The sequence below is a fragment of the Halichoeres trimaculatus genome, unplaced genomic scaffold (assembly GCF_033239565.1).
Source record: "Halichoeres trimaculatus isolate MK-OKI-2021-1 unplaced genomic scaffold, fHalTri1.1 fHalTri1_scaffold_3, whole genome shotgun sequence".
NCBI classification, from domain to species: domain Eukaryota; kingdom Metazoa; phylum Chordata; class Actinopteri; order Labriformes; family Labridae; genus Halichoeres; species Halichoeres trimaculatus.
In genome coordinates, this window is record NW_027437181.1 from 12,285,755 (window position 1) to 12,311,017 (window position 25,263).

At 39.6% G+C, this 25,263-nt stretch overlaps 1 protein-coding gene across 2 annotated transcripts; it reads right to left on the reverse strand.

Moving 5' to 3' along the window:
* Window positions 1-4,380: 4,380 nt before the first annotated feature.
* On the reverse strand, window positions 4,381-25,160 carry tmod2 (tropomodulin 2). 2 transcript variants are annotated; one of them, XM_074667048.1, is made up of 10 exons: window positions 25,043-25,160; window positions 16,270-16,486; window positions 15,093-15,249; window positions 8,255-8,377; window positions 7,964-8,038; window positions 7,749-7,879; window positions 7,553-7,660; window positions 7,301-7,444; window positions 6,704-6,848; window positions 4,381-6,085 (listed from the first exon to the last, which is right to left on the reverse strand). In XM_074667048.1, the coding sequence occupies exons 2-10, from the start codon at window positions 16,393-16,395 to the stop codon at window positions 6,054-6,056; spliced, it is 1,041 nt and encodes a 346-aa protein (XP_074523149.1). In that variant the 5' UTR covers window positions 16,396-16,486; window positions 25,043-25,160; the 3' UTR covers window positions 4,381-6,053. The 2 variants fall into 2 exon arrangements, with proteins under 2 accessions (XP_074523149.1, XP_074523150.1); XM_074667049.1 differs by lacking the exon at window positions 25,043-25,160 and adding an exon at window positions 16,583-16,657.
* Window positions 25,161-25,263: the final 103 nt, after the last annotated feature.

The window sequence follows — 25,263 nt, forward strand, 5'->3', positions numbered from 1 at the left end:
ACCATGACAACAATCTATTTCTCTCTCACAGGAGCCGCCTCTTTATCAAATTGCACCCCCTGGTATCTAAATAGAGATGTTGCAATCGGAGCAATCTGGCTCCTGTTATCATTATTGTGGAGGCAGACATCAGATTTGGCCTGAAGAACTCAGGTTTTATTATTTGCAGGGACTGAAGTTCATGTTAAATCAAAACTGTAAGAGCTAAATAACAGAGGATAACAAGGCAAATCAGCATTTAAAGATTCACAGCTAAACTGTGAAATATAACACAACTGTGAGAATACATGACAATGCTGATATTAGAAAGAAGTGTCACACAAAACAGGATCAACACAGACACTCACAGGATCTCTGTAAATTCACATAAGCTGTTTCTGACCTCTATTGGGAATTTCAGGTATTGCACCTGTGCCAAACCATTAAGAATTTCAGCCACCAGATGGAGTCATTTATTCACTATCAACCCTGCAACTTCCACAACAAGCTGTAATAGATATTTATCATTGAAAAGCTTTAATTACACTCGTTTTACACCCCGTTTAAGTTTGTGATCAAAGATAGTTTGCGCATAACAGAAAACTCTTTGCAGTTTCTCTGAAAAGATCCGTCTGGATGGAAATAATTTTGTAATAAACTTTCAAGGACTATTTGTTTAAAAAAAATCTCAGTTAAGCTGCAACAGATACAAAAAAACAGCCACACTCCAGGTAATTATATAAATTATTATAATCATGGTTCTTCCAAAACTAAGTCACATTATGCTAGATGGGTATTTTTGTCTTTATTTAAAAGAAAGTAATAGTATAGACGCCTGGGCAGGTCTTAAAATTGAAGGCCTCACTTTTAAACAATCCAGCACACAGAAACCTCACTCCAGCCAATCATTCAGTGGTACTGATGATTATTTTTCCACTACAAACAGGGGTTTTACTTGTGGTTTCACTTGGCAGAGTGTGTTTGACATTATGAGGCTGAGCGGACTTACTATTTTTAACACAATAGCTCAGGGATACGACTACTACAGTGCTGCCTTTTAACAGACATGGCTGTTACTCCTGTTACAGTTTAACACAGGATGCATTGTTTTTCATTATGGCTACTCGTGGCTCAGAATAATCTGAACTCTCTGACCAAATTTGAAGGAAGGAGCAACTTCTTTTCACCTCTGGAATAAAGAGTGATGTGTCTGCCACATTACATAACAACATGGCTCATACTTCAACAGATGAGATCAAACATGCACTCAAAGCTGTTCCTGACTTCTCTGACCTCACTGTTTTCAGTTTAGGTGATTACATACCCCATCTGGGTATAACAATGTGTTTGTAGGAGACAGTCTCTTTCTTCTCTTCTTGTTCCAGAAACACGTCAGTTATCGACTGAAGAGGCTCCAACAAAAACAAAAAACAAGTTTTGGAGTCTGTTCAGCTTAGCGGAGGATTTCCATTTCCTGTTAGAGTATCAATTTATTTGCTTTCCTTCAATAATAAACAGTCTTCAAGTGGTTAAGTACTCAAGAGACTGGCTCACACCTTTAGCCAGGCTCCTTGAATGCAGTAATGTGTTTTCCACATAATCTGTGAGCTTTTGTTTACCAAGCACATGAGGTCATGGAGGAGAGGGGCAGCTGGGAGCTTTGTTTTGAGCTGGCAGGACTTCAAACTCACCCTGATGGAAACTGAGAAACTGCAGGTGGACATACCTGTTTAAGGACAGAGGGCATGGTGTGTGGAAGCTGAAGTAAAGGCAGAAAAAATGGGGATTAAAAGTGTTAGACTAACTTTTTTTTGTGCAACACCAGCTGCGTTTTTACCTTCCAAGCAGATCACGTGAGGACAGGTTGAGTCTGATGTTAGAGTCGATCCAGTCCAGTGATGTTTAATCCTTGTTAGCATCACGACCTGGGCTGCACCTAATCCAACCTCCTGACCACCATCCAAATTAATATCACAGCTAATCTGACTGCCCATGCCACAGAGGATATCATTCACTTCATACTCTGTTATTGAAGGCACAGCATGTTATGAGCTGGTGCTTTAATTTAACTGTTTGTGGAGAAACTCCTCACAGTTGTTTCACCCCTAATAATTTTTAATAGTGCTCTGAAATCTGATCTAAAGACACAGATTATGACCTGCTAGTTACACTATTTTTACAGAAGAGCAAAAGAGGTGGTGTTCAGTTATAGTCATAGTTTCAATTCTCTTACGTAAGCCATCACTTCGTGTTTTGGTCTCAAGTTCTGATCCTACCTTTGGATTTTCCTCTCTAATAATGCCTCCAGGAGTGATGAACAGACATGACACAAACCTGCTGTTCCCGTCCTGCCTATTCTCGTGGAGGAGGAACACTTGAGTCATACACACACTCTATCTCTATCTCTCTCACACACACACACACACAAACCAGAATTTGCTGCCAGCAGTGCAGAGTTTTCTCTGACAGAAGCTCACCGCAGCTCTCTAGCACAGGAAGCCCAGAGAGCGATGGAGTCATATACATTACATCACCTCTCAGGCATGTGCAAACAATCTGAAAAACTGGATCTGATTAAAAGGGAGCATACGTTGGTTAGGCTGCACCATCTAGAGCACTTCCCAGCACTGAAAGGTCTGTCTGTCTCTGCATTATCAGAAATTTAGTTTGTACTTGCATGTAAATACTTGCACTTGAGGTTTAGCCTAAATCTGCAGCTTCATAAGTTACACATCAGGCAGGTTTTTACTCATGACAGCAGCTCAGCTATCTTTCAGTCTACTGTGTTGTTTCAGATAGAAATATCTTATTGGGGAGGAGACTTTGGCCTAGTGGTTATATTGCACAACCCATGTACAAAGGCTATCTTCCTCAAAGGAGGCAGTTGGGGTTTGATTCCTGGCACTATAGGCTACTGCACATTATCCCCCTCTCTTTTCCCCACTTTTCAAAACTACTTTCCTGTGTTCTTATTAAAGGCACAGAAGTCCAAAAGTTAAATTAAAGAAAAACAGTTATCTCACAATACATTCATGATCATCAGAGGATCAATCCCGCTGACTTTCCTGAACTTGCTGTTTTCTTTGGAAAGATGAAAGAAAATAAAACCATGAGCTAAACTAAGTGAAACCAGGATAACAATGAGTAGTGCAGCCTCTCAGATTCAAACATTCATTGTCCCCTGAGGGTGAACTGCACTAACTCTCCTAATTCACTGATGGTACCCCTATCAAATTAAAATCTTCTTCACTACTTTCATACCTGATTTAATATCTGCTAGCTTTATAAACTTCTGAAGAATGCTAAAATAAAGGGTAAACAGCAGCATATATGAAGTATGTAAATTTTATGCTCGAATGTTTACTCTGACTTTCCTTTCAGCCTTTCTGCAAATGCGCAAAGAGAACACAGAGCTGCAGTAGATTCGCCACAGGAGCTTTAAAGGGGTATTGTAAAGTTTTCATTCAGCAAAACATCTTAAGCCCAGTTTTTGTTCTGTGAAGGGACTAAAATCCTGAAACTCTACCAGATCACTTAAAAACCGAGCAACAAATCTGCACCCATGTCTAATTTTCTGTACTTTTTAACAGTGCAGACTTGTTTGAATATTTTACTCTCTGAAGGCCTGCACAAGGGCTGCAAAATAGCATCCACTACAAACACACTGACATTTGCACTGGGTGGTTGTTTTCTTTTTGTCCATGTACGCTGTATCAGTGCCTCAATAACAAACCAGAAGTTAATCAAATAAATCATGTTTGGCTTATGACAACACTGTGCCAAGTAGCAGCTACCATAACTGCTAACCTTTATGCTCACCACAGCCTAACAGGAATAGGCTATTTTGAATGGAGTAATACACAATATGTTTGTACTTCTTTCATTTCTAAGTCCCCACCTGACTTATTTAGTGTTAAAACTGTGTTTATTGCTATGAACAACTACATTTTCAAGGGGAAACCAAACTTATAAGTAATTTTTAGCCTGCAAGTTCATTATGTACATCTGAGACAGGAGTTCAAAGGGACTGAGTGGAGAGAAAGATTTTTTGGAACGAATACATTTTAAGATAAAATACATGATACAGAGTTTGTAAAAACATTTATTTTCAAGGATGTCATATATTCAGCAGTGCGTTTTACCAGTTTGTGGTTTTATAATATTACATTACATGTTCCTTGTGTTAAGCATACACCTGGGTTTTGATTTAAGGTACAAAAACATCTCAGCAATGACCTGTGTAAAGTTATGTTGGAACACACATTAAAGTGTGTGAGTGTGTATATTTGTGTGTGCACTTTAAATCTGAGATGGCATTTTACAATTAATCACAGAATATTCTTAACAAGCCCAGGCAAAGAAGCAATTTCCACCAACAATGCACAGAAATCTTTAAAAAAGAAAGAAACAGGTCCAAGAGGAAACACTTACAGATATGATCATGATCATGGAGGAAGTAAACAGAGAAATACCCAAAGTACTGAACCGAGCCAAACCACTCCAGTCCCAGGAATGTGAGGCGAGGGGTGTTTTTGGTCGATGACGTTCACAATTGATGACTTCATGCCAGCGTATTGTTCCTATTACACATTATGTACAAGATTCAAGTAACGCCCAATTTAGTCCTGTTTATCCATCTCAAGCAGGTTAGTGTACCAATGGAGGATCATTTAGAGGCACACACAGCACATTGTCATCTGTTACATAACCAATGACCTGCTACTGCTGAGAGCCAAGTGAAAATAAGTGTGTGTGTGTGGGAGTGAGAAAGTTAAATTTAGGATCGGTACAGGACTTTCCTTCTGTGAGATGTAGTTCATAGAAACATTTCACAAGTAGTCACAACCTGAGAAGTTTCACACAAGCTGTTTGCCAACTAACATCACACTCCCTCGCTGGAAATAATAAAAATCGGAGACACAAAATGACATGATGTGTTGTCAAAAAGATATTGAGAATGTGGTGTAAGGATTTGACTGTAGATGACAAAGCTGAAACCTGAACCAGTAGCTAAGTTCAATAGAGACACTGAGCACTGCGTGTGTTAGTCTTTGGCATGGTTAAGAATCAGGAAGAAAACAGAGTGCTGAGCAAACATTTAGGACATAATTTTTTAAGAGCAGGTCAAAGCATCTTCAATACACACTGAGGTTAATATCTGGGTTCTTTTACAGTATGATCTCAGCTTGCTAGAAACCGTGTAATCATTTCCTGTTCAGGAATACAAGTGATCAGAGGAGCCAACATTTTGATCCCATAAAAACACCATCTTCAGTAAGGATAAAAACAGTGAAGCGATATTAAATATCAAGCGTGATACCTACAGTATTCAGATAAGGGCAGGAGCCAGCATCTGTTTTATGGCTGACTGCAGCATGAGGTCAGCAAAACTTAACCATCCAGAGACAGCCGAGCCAGCTTTACAAGGCAACTCCAATAAACAACACCTGCAGAGGGAACAAACAGGAGTGATCTGATCTGAACCCAGAGCTGGCTGGTGACTACATGACTACTCATCGTACCTTACGATAACTTTACTCTCAGCTAGAACCGTTCTGTGTGCATTAGCAGACTCATCTGGCTTCTATTAACTTCACTTTCTGATTCAGATTAACTGGTTCAACACAGAAATTCATCAGGAAGCTTTGGGTGATGCTTTGAACGTTAGTTTCTGTTATTGTTTTTCTGTTACTTGGTAATGTTCATGTTTATAGCAGAGTATAAAAGGAAGAAAAAGCACAGATAAAATATCTGGACAGACCATGTAAAGGCTCAAAAAATAGGAGCAGCTGAAATGGAATGACTAAAACTAATTAGATTTACACTTTTCATGACATGAACAACAAAATAATAACAATAAACACAAGTATAAACACGTGAAAGGGAGAGGGCAATTCCAGTTATTTCCCTTCTTCTCAGATGTATGTTCTGGTTGAGCACGCCTTGCCCCACAGTTTGGCACAAGACTAAAGTTTCCACACAGTGAGATGAGACCAGGGCATTGGCTGAAATTATTCCACGCGGTGGTGAGATGAAAAGATGGGATTGGCTGAGAGGCAGGTTGGGGGCGTTCCCTACAGGTCTCCTTCCACTCGCTTCCTGCGAACTAGTGAAGAAAAGCAGGATGAATATCAGGCAAAGTGGAAATTTTCCACCAGAACCAGAGTAAAACGTGTCAAAATAAACAACAATAAACATGCTGTGCAACCTTCAACTTACACAGGCCTGTTAGTTTATCATGAAAACATAATATTACATCGTCATCGGCTGAGCAGTCAAAGTTAGGACAGATTTCAACAGCGCGTGTCAGCGTGAAGAGGAAACAAGAAGTGAGATTTCATCACTCTCACACCGTGTCAACCATGTTCTGTTAAGGCCCTGACTAGTGCATTCAAACACTCTGACACACCCATGCATCAAACCTGAGCTACTCCCACTCTGACAGGATGAAGAGCTACAAGAGAGGAGACGTCATCACTCTCACAAAGACTGAGAAACCAGCTGGAAGGTGGTGAGATCAGCAACAACTCATCCAGCTTTTGCAATCTTGAATTGTGTGGTCCTGTGGTTGTGTGTCTGTCTGTGAATGTTGTGTGTCTGTTTGTAGGTGTGTGTGTGTGTGTGTGTGTGTGTGTGTGTGTGTGTGTGTGTGTGTGTGTGTGTGTGTGTGTGTGTGTGTGTGTGTGTGTGTGTTTGTGTGTTTGTGTGTTTGTGTGTGTCATACCCAGGTCATTGTTCTTAGTGATGGCTGCGGCAGCTCTGGAGCGAGGTCCTTGCTGGGTGAAGTGGTAGCCAAACTTGACTATGCTGTTGTTCTCTTCCAACATTTTAGCTATCTCCATTTCTATGGTGGTGCCCAGCTGCTGCCTCTGAAACACACACATGGACCGAGTCAAGCTTCACCTTAGAATAAAACTTCAGAGGAGCAGACAAAGAGCACAGCTTCACTTCTCTTTCTTCCCTGTGAAGTCCCAACTAGTCTTTTTGTATCTTGTTCAGGCAGTGGTTTGTGTTAGTTGGCTTTTCTTCAGCACCCACTGCATAGCACAAACATTTTTTTACCACTCTTAGCTGTGGAAAACCCCTTTGCTTACAAGAGTGACAAGACTATCTCAGTACATTCCTTTTTATTGGCTATATGGGACAGTCAGCTGTCAGCTGAAAGTCACCAGTTAACACAGCCACACTTAACACTGAAACACCGCCCATGTCTGTGGCTGCGAGCTATTAGATGTGATTTCTGTATCAGACCTAATTCAAACAGGTTTGTCCCAAGTGACTGTACATTACTGTGTGTTTAAACATTGTTTCTGTGTGTTACCTGGTTGTCTATCTTGATCTCTGTGAGTGTGTCGTTGTCTCGAAGTGCATCAACCAAAGCCTGCACCCCTGCTCCGGTGATAAAGTTGGACTCCAAGTTCAAACTTTGCAACGTCTTGTTCTCCCGCAGCATTTCACTAAACGCCTGAGAAGTGTGGAAAGAAAGGGAGAGAACCATATAAAACAAGATGCTAAAGACAGGGTTTTCTGCTGTAAACAAAGCTGTTAAAAAGCCCACAAGCCGCCATCTTACCACAGCGATTGGGTCGTTACTCCGCGTAGCTGCCATACTGAACTTTTTGACGTGCGTGTTCTTCTCCATGGCTTTGGCAAAGTCCTTCAGCGTGGGGATAGGAATGTTCTGAAGAACACACAAAAACACAACAGTCAGGGGATACTCTACAATACAAACATACAAACATAAAAATAATCTTGATTTTTACATGTACCTTAATATTGTTGAGGTTGATCTCTTTTAGGGAGCTGTCGTTGCTTTTTACCCTCTGCAGAGTTTCTTCTACATTTGTTGGATTTGGAGGCTCATCAAAGACAGGATTCATCTTCTCCCCTTTGATCACGTCTAGGTAAGAAACAAAGCCAAAGGTCAAAAAAGTGATTCTTCTGGCCTTTTGACTCAAAGGGTTAATCCCCTGGTTATACTTACTATTGTAACCCGCTTTACTCCCAGTCCCATCATAAGTCTGAGTACTGGTGACCAGTGTGTGAACACCCAGGATTGCTGAAAGACAAAAAAAAAAACAGGATTTAATGAGGGCAGAGAGAAACTTTGTCTGCTTCTGTGTTTACGTACATGGTGGTAATTGAAGTTAAGTTAATCTAATCCAGAGGCCATGAGAAACACATTTCACACAGATTTTCACACAGTGAAGGAGAGTGACTTTCACAGTGGAGTGAAGGAGTTCAATGTCTGCGGTTTTTTTTACGCTATTCTTACCTGCTAAATCACACAGTTCTGTATCTGTGGCGCTGGACAGGGCTTCCTCTAACTCAGGATCCAATTTTGTGACTTCTTCTTGGCATGTTTCGATTGGTTTCTGCTTCGGAACAAAGACTTTACCTACAAGGACAGAGGGAAAAAGAAAAGTATTTCATTCAAGTTCTGAACTCAAACAGAGGATCCAGGTCTCATAAAGAATGGACAAGCAATAAAAGACTCTGTCATGCACACACATGGCAGAAACAGGTACACACAGGCCAGGAAGAGGTTTCATTAGATGTTACTCAACACCCCTAATTCTGTAGAAAGTGTCCGACTGTTGGATAATGTGCCTTGTTATTCTCCTGCACTCTATCCTCGTGTCATAAGACTGCATGCCTGCCAAATGCTGCTCTGTGAGTCCGTTTACAAGCAGATGGACACATTCCCAGATAGAACCACAGTGCAAATAACATGCACAGAAAGGTTTGGAATTAACACTGATTAGGAATGAGAAGATTTTGAGTTCCTTACAGTTTAAGCACACTTCCCAGCACGACCTTAAAAAGCTCCACACCTTCCTTTCCTCTTGAGCTTTAAACTCTATTTCTGCAGAAACCACATTGTGTGTTTGTTGGCTCGTTTACCTAAGCTGATTAGATGTTTAACACTTTCTTGCAGCTCACTAGGAATTAGCACAGGTACAGTAGTGGGTCATTATTTTCACCTTGTTTTTCACTGCATATGTTTATAAAATAAAATGCACTAAAGCAGGGTATATGCTAAAATCCTGAGATTGATTTCAATACCTTTTTTAGACTTTTTCAAAAACCTTTAAAAAAGTTTTAAGACTTTATCGCAACTTTCAGTTGTTGTTGGCATCCACTTTTTAACAGTTGTAGTTAACATTTTTATAGAAATGATGTAAGCTAAGGAGGAATAAAGCTTGAAAGAACAAATGAAACTAAAGGCAGGTTTATCAACACTCCCACAACAAGAAACAGCAGTTATTCAAGGCCAACTCGCTGAAGAAAATGAGAAATTATTTAATCATTTTTAAAATTTAGGACATGTGCCGGAGATTGTGTGATTTGCTTTAATGATTTATTTAATTTCTCTTTATGAAACTAGAAATGACATTATTTATAGCTGGTGTTTATACCGCTCACAATCCTTATTGTTGTATTTTATTGTGACTAGAGTCTTTATGAATTTTTTTTATTCTATTCTTTTTTCTTTTTGTATTTTTCAACTGACTCCATTGATTTCTGCTGTTGACACAACAATTTTCCAGTTTGGGATCAATAAAGTTACTCTATTCTTTTCTATTCTATTCTATTTTAGAACTTTATCGGCTGAATGTTTAACGTCCCAATCAGGGAACAGTTGCAAGGAGGAAAATAAATATTTATGGATATTTATTGGGTCAAAGCTTGAATACCTATGAAACTTGATACCTCATAAAACCACAATTAAGACTTTTAATACTTTTTTAGGCCCTTAATTTTCCCAAAATTGATTGATTTATCAGCTTTTAATACTTTTTAAGACCCCGCGGACACCCTGTAAAGGTAATCAAATAGAAACTCTTCTTTCCACAAAGTGAAGACTCATCAAATGTGCAGTTTGAATGAGCCTGGTCAACCTCCTGCTATTTTACACAACATTCCTGAGCCATCACTGCTTAAACTGTCTGAACTCAGACCATGGTACCACCATGTCAGCCTATCTGATAGAAGAAACGGAAAGTGTGAAGGAAGTCATGGAACAATGAGTGCAGCCGAATCTAAAGTGCACTGCTGGAGCATTACAAACACTTGCACAGGGAAAAGAGACCGTGCAGAGGCTGCCTCTTTCTCTCCGTGTCCCTCTATAGGCCTCTCTCCTTCAACAAAAACACCCCAAGAACAGGCCCTCCCCCACCCCCATTCTGAGTCCCTCATGCCAGTCAAATTGTTCAAAGTGGTCCCGAGTGGGGGCTCTGGCACTTCCTGAAAGCTAGTAAACAGTAAATACAGTCATCAGGCCGTATCCTGTGCCAGTCCCTCTGGAGAGCCTCAGGATGAAGACGAAGCCAAGAGACTGACAGCCCCACAGTGGTCTGTATGATCCATATATCAGGGTGTGAATGAGACGGGAACACAAGAGTCTGCCTGTCAGCGGCTTCTTGAGTTACAGATGGAGGAAGAAAAGGCTGAGTTTAGAGCCACAGTCATGGTCTGAAGAGAAGCAATGTAAGCAGCTTGTTTCATACATTATAAGTTGTTGTGGCTGTCATCTGTGTGACAGGAAAACAGGACACAATCAGACTTTTTAAGTCCTGATAACAACATTGATACTCATCCTCTATGCCTTAATAAAAGGATGAAACCATGAATAAGGATAACAGATAATTTCGGACTTTTCTAGCTCTGTAAAAGTGAAATAAAAACATATTACAAACAGGAATTACTATTTAACTGTAAACCTCAGCAGAAAGAATTTAAGGTTGAGAGTTATTCAGGAAACAAGCATGAAACATCTACAAGCTGCCCAACAGTTATCTTTGTCCTTCATAGTATCTTAGCTTGGTACAAAAAAATGTACAGCTCTAGCTGTGGTGATGAATACAGTAAAACATAGTACTGAGCTGAATAGATCCGCCCTATGTGTATTTAATGTTACTTTCCGAGTCTGTAGCAGGACCTGATACCAGCACTGCAAAAAACTGAAATCTTATCAAGTGTTTTAGTCTTATTTTAAGTAAAAATTGTCTTATTACACTTGATCTGACCCACATTCAACTGACAAGTCCAGAAAACTGTCTTGTTTCAAGTTATTTAAAGACAAAAATGAGGACTGAATTGCTTGTATCAAGTAAAAAAAATCTGCCAATGGAACAAGAAAAAAATCCTCAAAAATTTGCTTGAAACTAGATGAATGTCTTAATGCAAGTTACATTTCCCTTGTTCCATTGGCAATTCTTTTAATTAGTTACAAGCACTTCAGACCTTATTTTTGTCATTAAATAACTAGAAACAAGACATGCTTCTGCTCTGGTCAGTTGAGTGTGGCTTATATTAAGTAAAAAATTACATTTTCTACTGAACATAAGACAAAAACACATGATCAGATTTCATTTTTTTCCAGCGAGGATCGGATGGGTCACATCCTGGAGGTCAATATGGTGCTATTTATGTTATTTTAATCCAGAATATATCTTAGGGGTTTTGATTTTAAATCAACAGGGATTAGACGTCAGAGGCTCTTAAATAGTATTCAGGATTTAAATGCCCATCCCGTACTGTAAACAACCATTCATGCTTATGATAAGCTCTCAGTTTCTGCTAAGCACTTTTTCTGCAATTATTTTCTCTTCATCACCAAATAAATAATAAATTAATAATAATAAAGCCCAGAATGTAGAAACACCAATGTCATAAACCAGTGAACCAGAATTAATCCTGGAACTTTCTGAATCAGATAATTAGCAGTAGTAGACTTTTTGTCTTTAAGTTCCCTCTCACAAGTGCTCTGCATGGAAAGTTCCTCATCTGGGAAATCAGTTCATCAGAAAACTGAAGACATGATGTACAGCCACACCCCTCTGCTGTGACCAAAACATACCAGATGTTTATCAGAGCTTAATAAGAGTCAACAGAAGATACTCCTTTATATCTACTTTAGCAAAGACACATGATAACTTAGTCAACAGCATTCAGCCTTAACCTTGATTTAAGTGGTACAATAACCAGTAAATCTAATGATACCACAGCGCTCATTTTTACAGAAAGTTAATTCAGAAGTTCAAAAGTGTAATGTTGAGACTGATAGACCTTGAACACCAAAAAAAGATGGATGCCAAAAATTCAAAATAAGGTCTAAAACATTCAACAGGTAGGCTATAGTGGTTTTCAAGGTATTTAAGCAGGCTGTTTCCTCCGACATTACACGTGTTATTGAAAGAACACACACACACACACAACCACATTGACAGCAGGGGGTGAGTATAACAAGGGAAAGCGAGTCAGCTGCATTCCACAGAACCACCACACCGCTCTGAGTTTTCCATGTTGTCACACACTCATGCATGCACACCCACAGAGGGAGTATAATTTCCAACAGGCCAGAGCTGGGTCAGGGGAAAGATGTCAGCTCCATATTTCCTCTCCAATGAGGGAATCGCGTGCGGATCTCTGGGGATCCAAAAAACAAAAGAAATTCCACTGAACAAAAAATTTCTGACCAGGAATTATTTCCTGTTCTCACTGGTGTTTTCCTCCTGTTGCTCCATGTCATAGAGAATGATTCATATGTTTTAAAATCTGTCTAAAAAAGAGCCAGTTTCACTCTGAGTGATAAGGTTATTTATGAGTTTACTGTAACACAGAATCAATCCAGAGTTCATCCCCCCTGTGGGAAATACATGCCAGAAATAGCAGCTGTGTCTTGGCAGATTATTTCATTCCTCTTCGTGTCTTCATCTCTATCATATCACGAACTGTCAATGCATCACATGCTAATCACACTGGCACATTTACCTGCTCAAAAGCTGGATCATTACAGCATAATTATCATCTACAAAAAAGGCTCATTACAAAAGATAGGAACTGCATCTTGATCTTCAATCAGACATCCAGAGACCTGATCATTTACATGTTAACAAAGCAGTAAAGGCAACAAAATAAACACAATTGGAGAATCATTTAGTATAAATGAGGCTTTTGGCTCAGATTTGCATTGATTTGACTGGAAAGACTCAGGCTGAGACTCAGTGGTTAGAATGAAGGATCAGGGATCTCAAAAACAGCTGTGCTAAGAGGAAAGTCACAAAGAGAAGAAGCTTAATGGTTGATTCTTTTTACTTAATGTAGACAGTGTAGATATCAACTCTTAGATAAAAGTTTGTTGGGTCTGAAGACGTGCTGTGATCTAACTGAATAAAAAACTGCCTCAGAAAGATAAATCTACCGACATCAAGAAGACACATTGAGGACATGTTAACCCAGACTCCTGACACTGCCTACCTCCTGTCCCCTGGTGTGTGCACACACACAAACACACACGCACACACACCTCCCCCTCACTGCATAAGAGAAGAAGTGCATTAATAATATATGCCAAGACAGCAGAGCAGTGTGAGTGTGTGTGAGTGTGAGTGTGAGTGTGAGTGTGCTAGTGATGCAAATACAGACACACCTCAGTTCATCACCCTCTGAGATGTATTTAAGTCTGGCACACATTATAGGTTTCTTTAAACCTTCACACATTTAAAGAGCACACACTTGATGATAACAAAAAACGTATCACAAAAAATCTCTCTCTTCTGATCTTAAAATGTTTGGTGCTCACTCGATAGCACTCCACACACTAACCGATTCTCCAGCAGAGCATCAAATTCTTCAATATTTCAAATATGGAGTAGTAAAATGTGACTTTGATGTAAACAAACATGACAGACAAACTGGAGGAAGCAGGAAGCAATGATGGTTGTTTTCGACCTCTAAAATTTCGGGAAAAAAAACAGTTATGAACCCCACACACTTTTAAGTTGCAAATATTAAACATGTTCATTATCAACGATCCCTCAATCGAAGGCCTCTGAGCAGCTCCAACCGGACAAAGTTACTCTTAGCACACCCTGCACCACAGGAAAACTAGACACAAAAACAGCCCAATTATCCTATAGTGTGTACCTGGCATTAAACTCCTGATGTTATAAAAAGATATGATATACACTCACCAACTACCTGCTCAGCTGCTTATTAATGCAAATATCTTATCAGCCAATCACACTGCAGCAATTCCATCAAGACCACTTGCTGAAGTTTAAACTCATCATCACAATGAAGGGAAAAGGTAATTTAAAAGACTTTGAAAGTGACATGATTGTTGATGAGGGATGGGCTGGTCTGAGTTTTTGAGCTACAAGGATTTCACACACAACCATATCCAGGGGTCACAGAGGATGGTCCCAGAAAGAGAAAATATTGAGTAAGTTCTGTTGGGCACTAAAAAAAAGAGCCAAGGATATTTTGAAGCCTGAAAAAAAAAAAAAATCACCAAAAATCTCCCATCATTCTAAAAACCTGAGGTCTCTGGCTGTTTTCCAAACCGCCTACTACACTAGTTGTGCCTACTATTTTGGCCAAAATCCAGTATGTAGTAGACATTATATGAAAACTTGCAAAATCTGCAGTATGCCAAAAATCCCTGGATGCCCTACTGATCCAGTATGCAATGGACTGTTTCCCACAATGCATGGCGCTTATGCTGTTTGTCAATGCAGGTGTCAGGTTTTGGTCAATTACAGCCATCTACTGGAATTAGTCAGCATTATAACTGCAATACAACAACACTAACGTTACGATACGTGAGACAAAAATGAAGTGACGCAAAAGAAACACCGGTTAATCTTGTCACTATTAGTTGTAAAAGAGGTGTTTACTTTTTAAAAATTCATTTCAGACCATATGAACCACCGATTCACTTTTTGTAAACCATACGTGGATTATATGGAAGAGATTTTTCTATCAACTCTAAAAGTACAAATAAAAAGTCAATCCCGTCCAGATTTTTATAATGAACAGTTTCACTTTAGATGTAAGATTCAAAATCAAGTATGATGATTCTGTTGTGATATGATTAACAACATAACTAAGATGCCAAGATATACCCATAGTTTGTTTTGTACATTAGAGACATAAAGGCTAAAAACGTGAGCTCTAGCCCCGCTTTGGGAACAAAACAGACCCAACAGAACAGCCTTACTGCAAGCAAAAGCAGTAGGCAGTTCGGAGAAAAGCCTCTGTCTGGGTTGTACAGGAAGTCATCCAGGGTTTTGTGCTGTATTATGAAAAATGATTAACCAACACACCTTTTTTTTCCCCAGTGAAGGGCACAACATCCTCTCTGTCTTTGTACTCCATGGCTTCTTTCTCCAGATACTTGAGGAGGCCTTCTCTGTTGAACGTTCCTGTTGGTTTCTTTTCTGTCTGGTCCTTCTGACGTAAGCCGGCTGGGAGGAGTGCATTCTGTAGAGAGAGGACGGACAATCCACAGAAGACATCAATAACCTGACTGTACACTCTGGCAAACAGTAAATGTCAATTCCTGCTAAATCCATCCACACAATAGCTGGAAACTTAGTGATATCAGAAAAAAAGTTCAACTACAGAAGCATCATTGTCCTATGGTATCAGTTTGAAGCTACATGTACTGACGTCAGATCAGCATGGTATCCATTAAAACAGATTGTTCAGCTTTTCATTGCTGTGTCTGAGGCCTTCTTCACTTCTTTGTGTCTTGAACTTTTTGTCAAAGTTTGGCTGGTTCATCCTTTACAGCCTCTCTAGTTACAGGAGATGTAGGAGTTAAGGAGTCCAGATGAATAGGAATAAATTGAAGGTTCCTTTAAACAGGACGCAAACAGACTAAGAAGTCGTCTAACTTGATGCATGTGAGCGTAGACCTTCTGACAAACAGAAATGTTTGCTGTAGGGATGTAAAACCTGGGGGAGAAGAATGAGGAGTTAATCTGGCTCGCTGCCAAAGAATCTAAAAGCAATCTTTCTTGATGTGAATGCAGCATATTGTAATTTGTCTGTTTAATGGAACAAAGTTAAGAATGTAATATTTCCTGTGGGTCACTGTGCGGTATCATCCATCTCTCTCTGTGTTAGTTGGAATCTAAATAAAACGCCCAGGCGCCCGGGGAGAATTTCATTATACTCTAAAGCTTTTTTTCACAAACAAACACACAAACACTTGGCAGCAGGCTGACAGAGTTACTGCAGCTCTGACCCCCTCCCTTAAATTGTTTTCCTAACCATGGAGGCTGGGGACTGGGAGGTGTTGTTTGAGGCAAACTCTGCCTTGGATTTGGATTTATGAAGTTCACTGCATTCCAGGAAAGACAAGAGGCAGAAAGTAGGAAGTGCCAATCAAATCTGGTGGGATCGGGTTTTAAGATTTTAGTTCCTCCTCATACTTAATAAAACTCTTCTCCTCCAGGAACTCCCCCTCCCTCTAAAGAGAACTGTCCCACTCCTGACCTCAGGGTCCATCTCCTCGAGAGCCACTTCCAGCTGTTTCAGCTCCTCTGCCGACAGTTTGTTGAGGATTTCATCTTCGTCCAGATCCTTGTATTTGTCTAGGTCCTTCTTGAATGACAGCGCCATGGTGCCGGCTAAAGCTCGCTACGCTGAACACTGAACAGCAGACCTCAGCTTTTCTTCTCAGCGTCTCAGCTCCAGACCACAGAACAGACACCTGAAGGAAGAAGAGGACACACAAAACACATGAGCTGTGACAGGGCTTGACATGTTCCTCTATTTAACTGAAGCAAACAGTGTAATGTCATTACACCTAAACTGAACTGGCTGTTGTTTATCTCCTCTCCTGTGAAACAATAGTCTCTCACAGCTGGGCTGGATAATAAGGCCTTGCAGTGATGCAACACAAACACACAGCTGCAACAAAAGGTCTTTCTCAGGCTTGGACAAATCCTCTGACCGCTCCCTTGAGGATAAAAAACAACTCTCTGTGAACTCAAAGTTTTGCTACTCGAGGGAAAATAATTATCTTTCAAAAAAGGAACAAAACATTTTATTTTAATAAATATAGGAGCATGTGTACTTTCTTTCCAGAACAGTGTCTGAAAACAAAGAGACAAGTCTTTAAATATTTGCATAGGCAGAAAAACAGCAGTAAAGAGCAAATAAAGCTCAGATAGACGGCGTTAAGGAGTGGGTGTCGTATCCTGTCAAGCTAAAGAGGCTCCTTCAGTTCCCTCTCCCACGCCACAGTCCGAAACTAAAATGACCTCATGATTTCCAGACTCCCTGCAGGACTCCACAGATGGTTTAAGTCCTAATCACTTTCTCTAACACACACACACACACACACACTAAACTGTACACACATTTAAACTCTTACTTTCCCAAATAGCTTGCACAGGCAAAAATAAGCAGAAAACTCAAAGCTGTGTTTGTAAAAACTCAACCATCTCAATGATTCATGTCAGAAATGAAATCTGGGTCTTCAAATTCAAACAGGAAAACACAGCGCTCTTCAGCTCAGTGGTTTATGACAGGATTCTTTAAACATTTCTTGTCATCTCCCTAGAGTTCCCCGAGTGAGGAAATCCATGGAGACGCTGAGCCTCTTTCAATCCTTAGTTTCTTGTCTTCGCTGTCAGCCTCTGTCCTGGACTTACTCTCCTCACCTCCTCCATCATCACACCACTACAGCTCCTCATGTTTATTTGTGAAATGATTATGAGTCACAGAAGAGGCACTTACAAGCCTGAGTGGCAGCAAACGACTCTGAGCCCAAATGTCAGTGGCTCTGATGAGTTTGATTAAAGCCAGGGTATGAATTTGATGATGTAAAATAATAACCTTCAGTCAGATCCATGAAAACAAACAAGCTAAAGTGAAGAAAAGTACACAGCTTCTGCTGGGTGTTACTACAGCTGACACAGAGAGGGGATCAGCTGTTCAAACTGCAGTGATGCAAGAGAAGAAAGGTTTTGAATGAAGTAATTTAGACTTTGAAATTTGTCAAAAAGGACATTTATGGCATGTATTTATATGAAGGAGCTTTGATGGAGTATGAAACATTTCATGATTGTAGAGAGGGGTAAAATCACTGGTTACTGTGCCTCGATCAATCAATAGTTTCACTCACCTAGGCCTGTCATGATAAAAAATTTTGCTAGATGATAATTTTCCAAAATATTATTGCAGATAGACAATATTACTGTCGATATTATTTTGATTTTTTTTCCATTTTTCATTGATGTAATTATGATAAATGGGATAATAAAGTTAGTACACAATATCAAAAGAAAGAAACTTTAATTTCGTAAGAGTATTTAACTGTAATTAAAGGGTCAGAATATTTTGAATAAAATAAATTAAACAAAAAATATAATAAATTTAACAAACAAGAAAGAGAAAAAAATACAATGAAAATGAAATGGACTCTCTTTTAGAAAAAAATACATGTCAATGAAAATAATCAATACTAATCATCAAAAACAATAAAACATAGACCCTGTCTCTAAAGAAAGAACTAAACTAAAAAAAAAACAACCCAACAATAAAAACTATAGCCTTAATAAAAGGGAGTTTATACAGTTCCTGAATTGTTTGTAACATGTACTTTTTCCCAGTCAATCCGTACTGTCTGTCAAACATTTTTAACATTTCTGGCTTTCAACCGTATTGAAGGGCTGCATTTCTTTGGCAATGTAGCTGTCTTTGAACGCCCACCATTTGGCGCTTTTATTTCTATTTACTTTGCAGACCAAAAGCCTCAGTAAGAGCGGATTGTCAAAGAACAAGGTTCTGCTGCACCTCCCCTTCTTTTTCGTCGCCACTATTTTCAAACAAATGCGACATATCAGCTCGTTGGTGTTCATGAGCTCACACTTTGTTTATTCTGATAAAAACAAAATATTCCACGCTGGGACTGTGGCAGGCGGCTTAAGAACGGTATCTTTCGTGCCATCACTCATATTAGCATGTGTTTCCTCCTTACCCCTCAGGACGCTCACTTCAGCTCTCTCCGTGTGTACAGATGCCAAAGATCTTATTTTTGACAGATGCTCACTCCGCTATAAATCCGCTATATCCGCTATAGAACCTATGCACCCCTATGTTAGGAAAGATAGACGTAGTGAGCCATCTTCTCATTCAGCCACTTTGGTCAAAAGAGAGGAGGAAAACAAACATGCATGCACGTGTCAGTTTATCGAGGCTGGCAAACTTACCGATTGATTATCGTCATAGGCCTACTTGGGGGTTTAACAAGTTACTACTATTTATTTATATTCTGGTTAACTCAACCTGAGTCATGTGTAACCTGCACAGGCATGTGGACGTTAGCCATAGTTAGCCATAGTGTTGGCCACACCCAGTAACCCTATTGATATTGTTTACCTACAGACTATGCGATCTTGAGTTTCACAGCATTAAATAAACTCCTCAGTTTTGACTGTTTTCTGAATTTTTAACTATTCTTCAGACTAGCCGGCTAGTCTAAAGAATAGTAAATTTAGATTTACATCTAAACAGGCAGGAAATTAGTTGCTTTGGAGCATCTTAAAACTCAAACTTTAAATGTGCTTCTACAGGAACATTGTTGAAATAACTTGCATAAAATAATACAAATGCAGCACCATACCAGAGATTTTTTTCTACCACGTTAGATTAAAAATATCCCATTAATCCAAACCTCATGAAAAATGTTCTGCTTTCACTGAGGCAGTCTTTTGTTCTGTGATCATGAGACCGCACCAGGATTCATTTCTCATGATGTCATTACCAGGTTTTCATGGCTCTTGTATTTTTTGGAGGGAGAGTTTAGTTAATTTTTCATAATCACTACTAAAGAGGTCCAGATAAAAACACATGGAGGCTCTAATGTTTAATTACGCTTATATTCCTTTTTAACAGCTCGCCAGGTTTCCAGTGTCCAGAGACATGTTTGGGAATGAAGACTTTGATGTATTCTGCCATAATCCCTCATGTCCAGGCCTCACTCTTTTCATCTGATTCCACAGAAGTCGAGTCTTCTGGCCAGAGAGAGCATATGGAAAGATTAGCGCTGCATTAAATCGAGTTTGATTTATGACTTTGTGGTCATCTTTCGGTTTAAGTTACCCGGACTGATTCCAAGATGTGTTGAAGGCTAAACGATGGGATTACATTTCTGACTAAGATCTGGAAAAAGCAGAGACTCCAGCCAGGGATAAGCGTTAAGTCTCACACACATGGGGCACACACACAGGGGGCGCAAACACAGGCACGCACATAATGCTCTTATAGCAAGATCAGCTCTATCCAACACCATTTAACATATTATCCATCGCTTTGAAAATCACTTTCCACTTTACTGACTGATAATAAACACATTTAAAGCTACAGGCGCTGCAGACAGTGAGGCCCAGCAGACTGGAGAGTAATGGAGCATGCAGACAGGGATAATGATGGCTATGGGTGGGTTGAAGCCCAGGCACAGAGACACAGAGAGGATCCATTAGTCCAATCTGATTGATTCCTTTCTCTCTTCCTCGTCTTCTAATCCTCCAGGACAACAACATATGGCTCAGAGCCAATAATACTGCAAACCTGTCTGCACTCTACACTCACCTTAAGCTGCCCCACACTGACCAGTAACCTCGGGCTACTGTGCAGCACGTAAACACAGGACTGAAGACTGTACCAGGACAGACGGACACAGCTATTACAGTTAACTTGACTAGGCCTGAACAAGTAATTGAATTAAAACTGACATTGCAATGTTATAAAATGCAATTTTCAAATAAAGGCTGCAATAAAAAAAATCATGCACAGAGACCTGGAGGGAATATAGTAACTTGTAACTGTTCTTCCTTAAAACCAGAAAAAGTCAAAATGCAGGATTTTCTGGGAAAAAACTGTGAACTACAGATATCCATACAGTAGAATGAATGTGGCTGACAGAGCCAAACTCCTTGTTTACTTTATTTTGTATGGTTTGTTAATCTTACTGACAACGGGGGTTTAGTTAAATTTCACAGAGTTCCTTTTTTCTTTTTAATTAAAAAGTGCAAGAAAGAATTGTTTGTGTGTTGACAGTATCCGTTGTCGTTTTGGTCAAACTATAGAATGATTTATTACTTGTGTCTAGTGAATAATACAGAAGATAGATGCCCCCATTAAAAAATTGCATGCTGAATTGCAATAGCAGCATATGTCCAAAAATAAAAAAAATAATAAAAATAAACTTACAGGTGTAAAACTGTTTGTATAATACAAAACCAGGGTTTAAAGCAGGAGTTTTAATCTGGTACTACATATCACATTTTTTAAGGCTTAAGTGTCAGATGAGACAATTAACAGCATGTTAAGAAAACTCATTTTTTTAATTGTTGATAGTACTCAGAGTGATTCGCTCTTGGGCGTGTTCCTTGCTGTGGATCAAGCAGGGATGCATGATATAATTGGCAAGATAACAGTATCAGCAGATAGAACTTCTAATTAACCAATATATTTATGGCTAATATGACACTCTGAGTTATGTGTACAAAAACAGCTTATAAATGCTAGAAAGCTTTAACAAGCTAGTGAAGTAGAGCTGATTTGTGGAGGAGCAAACAACACTTTTTGAAAAGGACTAGTTAAAAGCTCCTATGAGGATTTTTCAGGTTGTGTCAATTCCGCACAAAGCAGTACATCATATTTCTTCACCAATTTTAAAATGACATTCTGCTGTTTAACACTCACCTATCACTCAGTGAAACTCCTCACCATTGAAAAAGAGGCCAGAGGTTGTTACAATATTGTATAGCTTATTATTTTATGGAAACATCAACCCTAACAGAGGTTTAGGGCTGCAGCTATTGTATATTTTAGTATTCGAGTATTCTACTGAAAATCCCATCGAGTAATCGGATAAAATACATTTTTCTTTAGTTAAAGAGCAGTTATTTTTCAAATGACAATTTTTCTCTTTAAGAAATAGAATTTTCTGATACAGCATGTCAATGAGAGCACTTGCTTTGGTAGCCCTAAGATTTGTAAAAACACTTGAACACATTTTTTGTGCCTTGTACATCTCATCAAATGTTGCGGACCCAAATGGCACCCGTTTCGTAGAATGACCCATCAGTCTCCAAACTCCAGAAAAGAAGCTAGATTTGTTGCTAAATGCTATTTTGTATAAGAGGTAGCTCGAGGGGTCTGAAAACTAGAGCTGCACGATTTGGGGAAAAGGTGCGATTTGCGATTAGGTGGAAAATATTGCGATTGCGATTGTGCTTGCGATTAAATAAAAAAGGTTGTGTCATGATGACTCTGCAGATTTGCTTGGTTATCATGGAGAAAAATCTGAATTGCATGTGCCGACATTGCGATTGCGATTGCGATATCCTCTTTTGCGATTACGTAATTGCATGTCCTGACATTGCGATTGCGATTGCGATAATCGTGCAGCCCTACTGAAAACTCTCTTCATATGGCCTCAGCTCTATTTGAAATACCACTCTTTGATCTGTCTTAAAGTTAAACGATTCCTCGAGGCTGAGAAAATTACTCGAGTATTTTTTGTAATCGAGTACCTCGAATCATTCGAGGAATCGTTTCAGCTCTACAGAGGTTTCAAACATTTAAAACAACTGTACAGACATGGTCCATCTTTACACTGATGTTCCTGTTAGCTTTTCTAGGTCAGTATCAGTGTCAGTCTGTTTCATGACCAGATAAAAACTCCAAACTGAAGACTAAGGGTTCTGAAAAAGCATCTGCATTTTAACAACCTACAAACAGGCTTAATTTCAGTCATTTAGCTTGGAAATACAGCAGGGACCACCTGAAGAAACAGAAGGCTATGAAGAAAATGATCAGCCTTTGAGCATGGAGGAAGATTTTTTGTTATATTACCTGACAGGACCCTGCAAAATGCCTTCCATATTAATAATGAATTCAATAGTTATAACTGCATTTTCCCTCTACTACTGTAAAAATAAAACCAAAAGTAGGAGTCAAATTGTAGGTGAAACTATACAAACAGAAAATTGATCAGTGTGACACATTTCCTATTTTTGTTTATTTATTTATTTATTTATTTTGGATTGGTGGGTCACTGGTCTTTAACACCACTATTTTGGGGGTCACAGGGTGAAACATCTGGGAACCCCTGCACTATAACACACTACCTCACGCTAAGCTTTGTTCACAGACCAAAATTCATGCACAAAATGCAAGATTATTTTAGACTAAGTCTGTTTTATATCAGACCCCATTACAGACATAGCTGCCTGATATTACATAATCTGTTACAGCTGAAGGAAACATCATATTTATACACATCAAGAGGAGAATTTACCATCCAGGCTTCTGTTGCTGTTTCACATCTAGGAAGCAGAGGCAGAGGGAATAGTAACTTGCAGCTGAGATCTGATACTGCTTATTGTATCATTACAGAACACCACCCACAAAACAGGCTATAGTTAGAATGACCCAGCTCTGCTCCCCCTGGGACTGGAGTCTGCACTTCCTCCACCCACCTACCTACAAACTCCCCTTCTTTTCATTTTCCCACCCTGATGTTACTCAATTCTTCTTTATTCTTGTTATGTTCAACCTCTTGAGCTGCCCGGGAGTGTCAGAAATGATAGAAAACAGATGGAAGCTAGAGATAGTAACAGAGGGTACCAATCCTGCTGTTAACTGCATTACATAAGTAAAAGCACTGAGAGGATACAGAATCAAACAATGACTTTCAGTGGTGATGGTGATGTTTGAGTGCCAGCTGGTTCGATTAAAACGTGTTTTTCCTCTTTAAAAGCCAATGAAGCAATGTTTCAGAAAAGGGAAAAACAATCAGCATTTTGTTCATTCACTCCAAAAATTCTCTCCCGCCAACTCCTGTACAAACTTGGCAAGTGCACGACAGGAAGTGGGGTGTTTCTCCAACCAACACACACCATGATTTGTATACTCCCCTGTTCTGGCCACACTCTTGAGACACACACACCATTATTATATAATGAGAACAGTTTTCAAATGAGTGCCCTGCCTTTCAGCTCAGCAAGGACTGCAGTGTGAATAATACAGGTTCAGGAGAGACTGACACTTTCACGCCTTTGTTACAACTCCTGACAAGCTGCTATTCACGACTGTGGATGCATTACACTGAGGGTGAAACTAAGCACTCACGGCCAGGTTTCACTCTCTAGAGAGAAGTATTTGGGTTACACAAATAATATTAGAGGAGCATGTTGATCCACAGAGTTAAAACAGTAGGCAGTATCACAAAAAGTGTCGTGTCAGCAGCCACCTCTACCTGCTTCAAGGCGCCATGAAGGCCACCTGCCTTCAGGCTGTAAAGAAGGGAAAAAACACACTCCCCTCCATGCAGGCGTCCTCCAGAAGACTGGGACCACACCCAGCATTTACCATTTAGCCTTGCTGGTCAAACTACCTCTTTTAAACACCCACATAAGCTTTCACATAAGCTCTCGAACAAGGAGTGTTTCAGTGACAGTGACCTTGCACCTATCTGACAAGTAGTGCTGTTGTTTAATAAGCCTCTGCCTCTCCCATTACCCTCCACACTGATCTGAGTCATACCACCAAAAATGTGTCCCTAAGACACCGAAACTCTTGTCTAAGTCGAACAAATCAACACTGGCGGTTCTGATACCTTGTCAGTGAGATGTATTGTTTGGCTGACAGGAATGGACAGCTGAGATTAAGTTACTTGTGTAAATACAAATAGACTTCATTCACAATTTATCCAAATAAATCAATAACTATAAACCTGACAGATACCAGAATCATCTGTGGTCCATTATTAGAGCAATAAAACGACATATACCACCTTAGTTATCACTGAAACACCAATTCATGTCCAGTCTTGTGAGGGTTACCTGGCCGAAATAGTTTCATCCATCTCCTGTGATCACCGCAAGCTACAGGGCGCCGTTAGCTAACTCGTTCTTAACATGTTTATGATTTTCATGCAGACAGTAAACATACTGTTAGTGATTATGATAACCCCAACGAAACCTACCGCGTATTAGCAAGGAATTAGTCAAAGCCAGTCCAAGCGCTTTAAGTGAAATTAACTTTTGAAACTGAGCTACATTTGTCGGATGCAGCAACACCATAAGAAATAGCCCGATGACATGTTACAGCTAACGCGCTAACCCTTAAGTTGCTAGCCGAGCTAAACCAGTCAGCTTCACAGAACATAATCGAGTGACAGTATATTAAATTCACAGCTCATTAAACAGATATAGTTATTCTAATCCACAAGAGTTATTCGTTTTCTTACCTGAGGCTAACAGGACCTTACTATGGAATGTCCAAATAACACCAGTCTTCCCAATGAATGCGATGTCTTCACTGCTCACTCAAACCAAGGGCGGTAACACAGGAAGAGAGAGTCAGAGCAATGTCTGAGTGACGTCTGATCGAACCAATAGAAAGAGGGGCTGCTATTAATGAACCAATGAAGTTACTTAACCCGCCCCTCTTATCAAGAGGGACAATTAA

Coding starts and splice junctions, on each gene's coding strand:
- tmod2 (XM_074667048.1), bottom strand. CDS start 16,395: ATGGCGCTGTCATTCAAGAAGGACCTAGACAAATACAAGGATCTGGAC. Junction 8,039..8,254: donor AGAACTGTGTGATTTAGCAG/GTAAGAATAGCG, acceptor TTTGTCTTTCAG/CAATCCTGGGTGTTCACACA. Junction 6,849..7,300: donor AGATCAAGATAGACAACCAG/GTAACACACAGA, acceptor TGTGTGTTTCAG/AGGCAGCAGCTGGGCACCAC.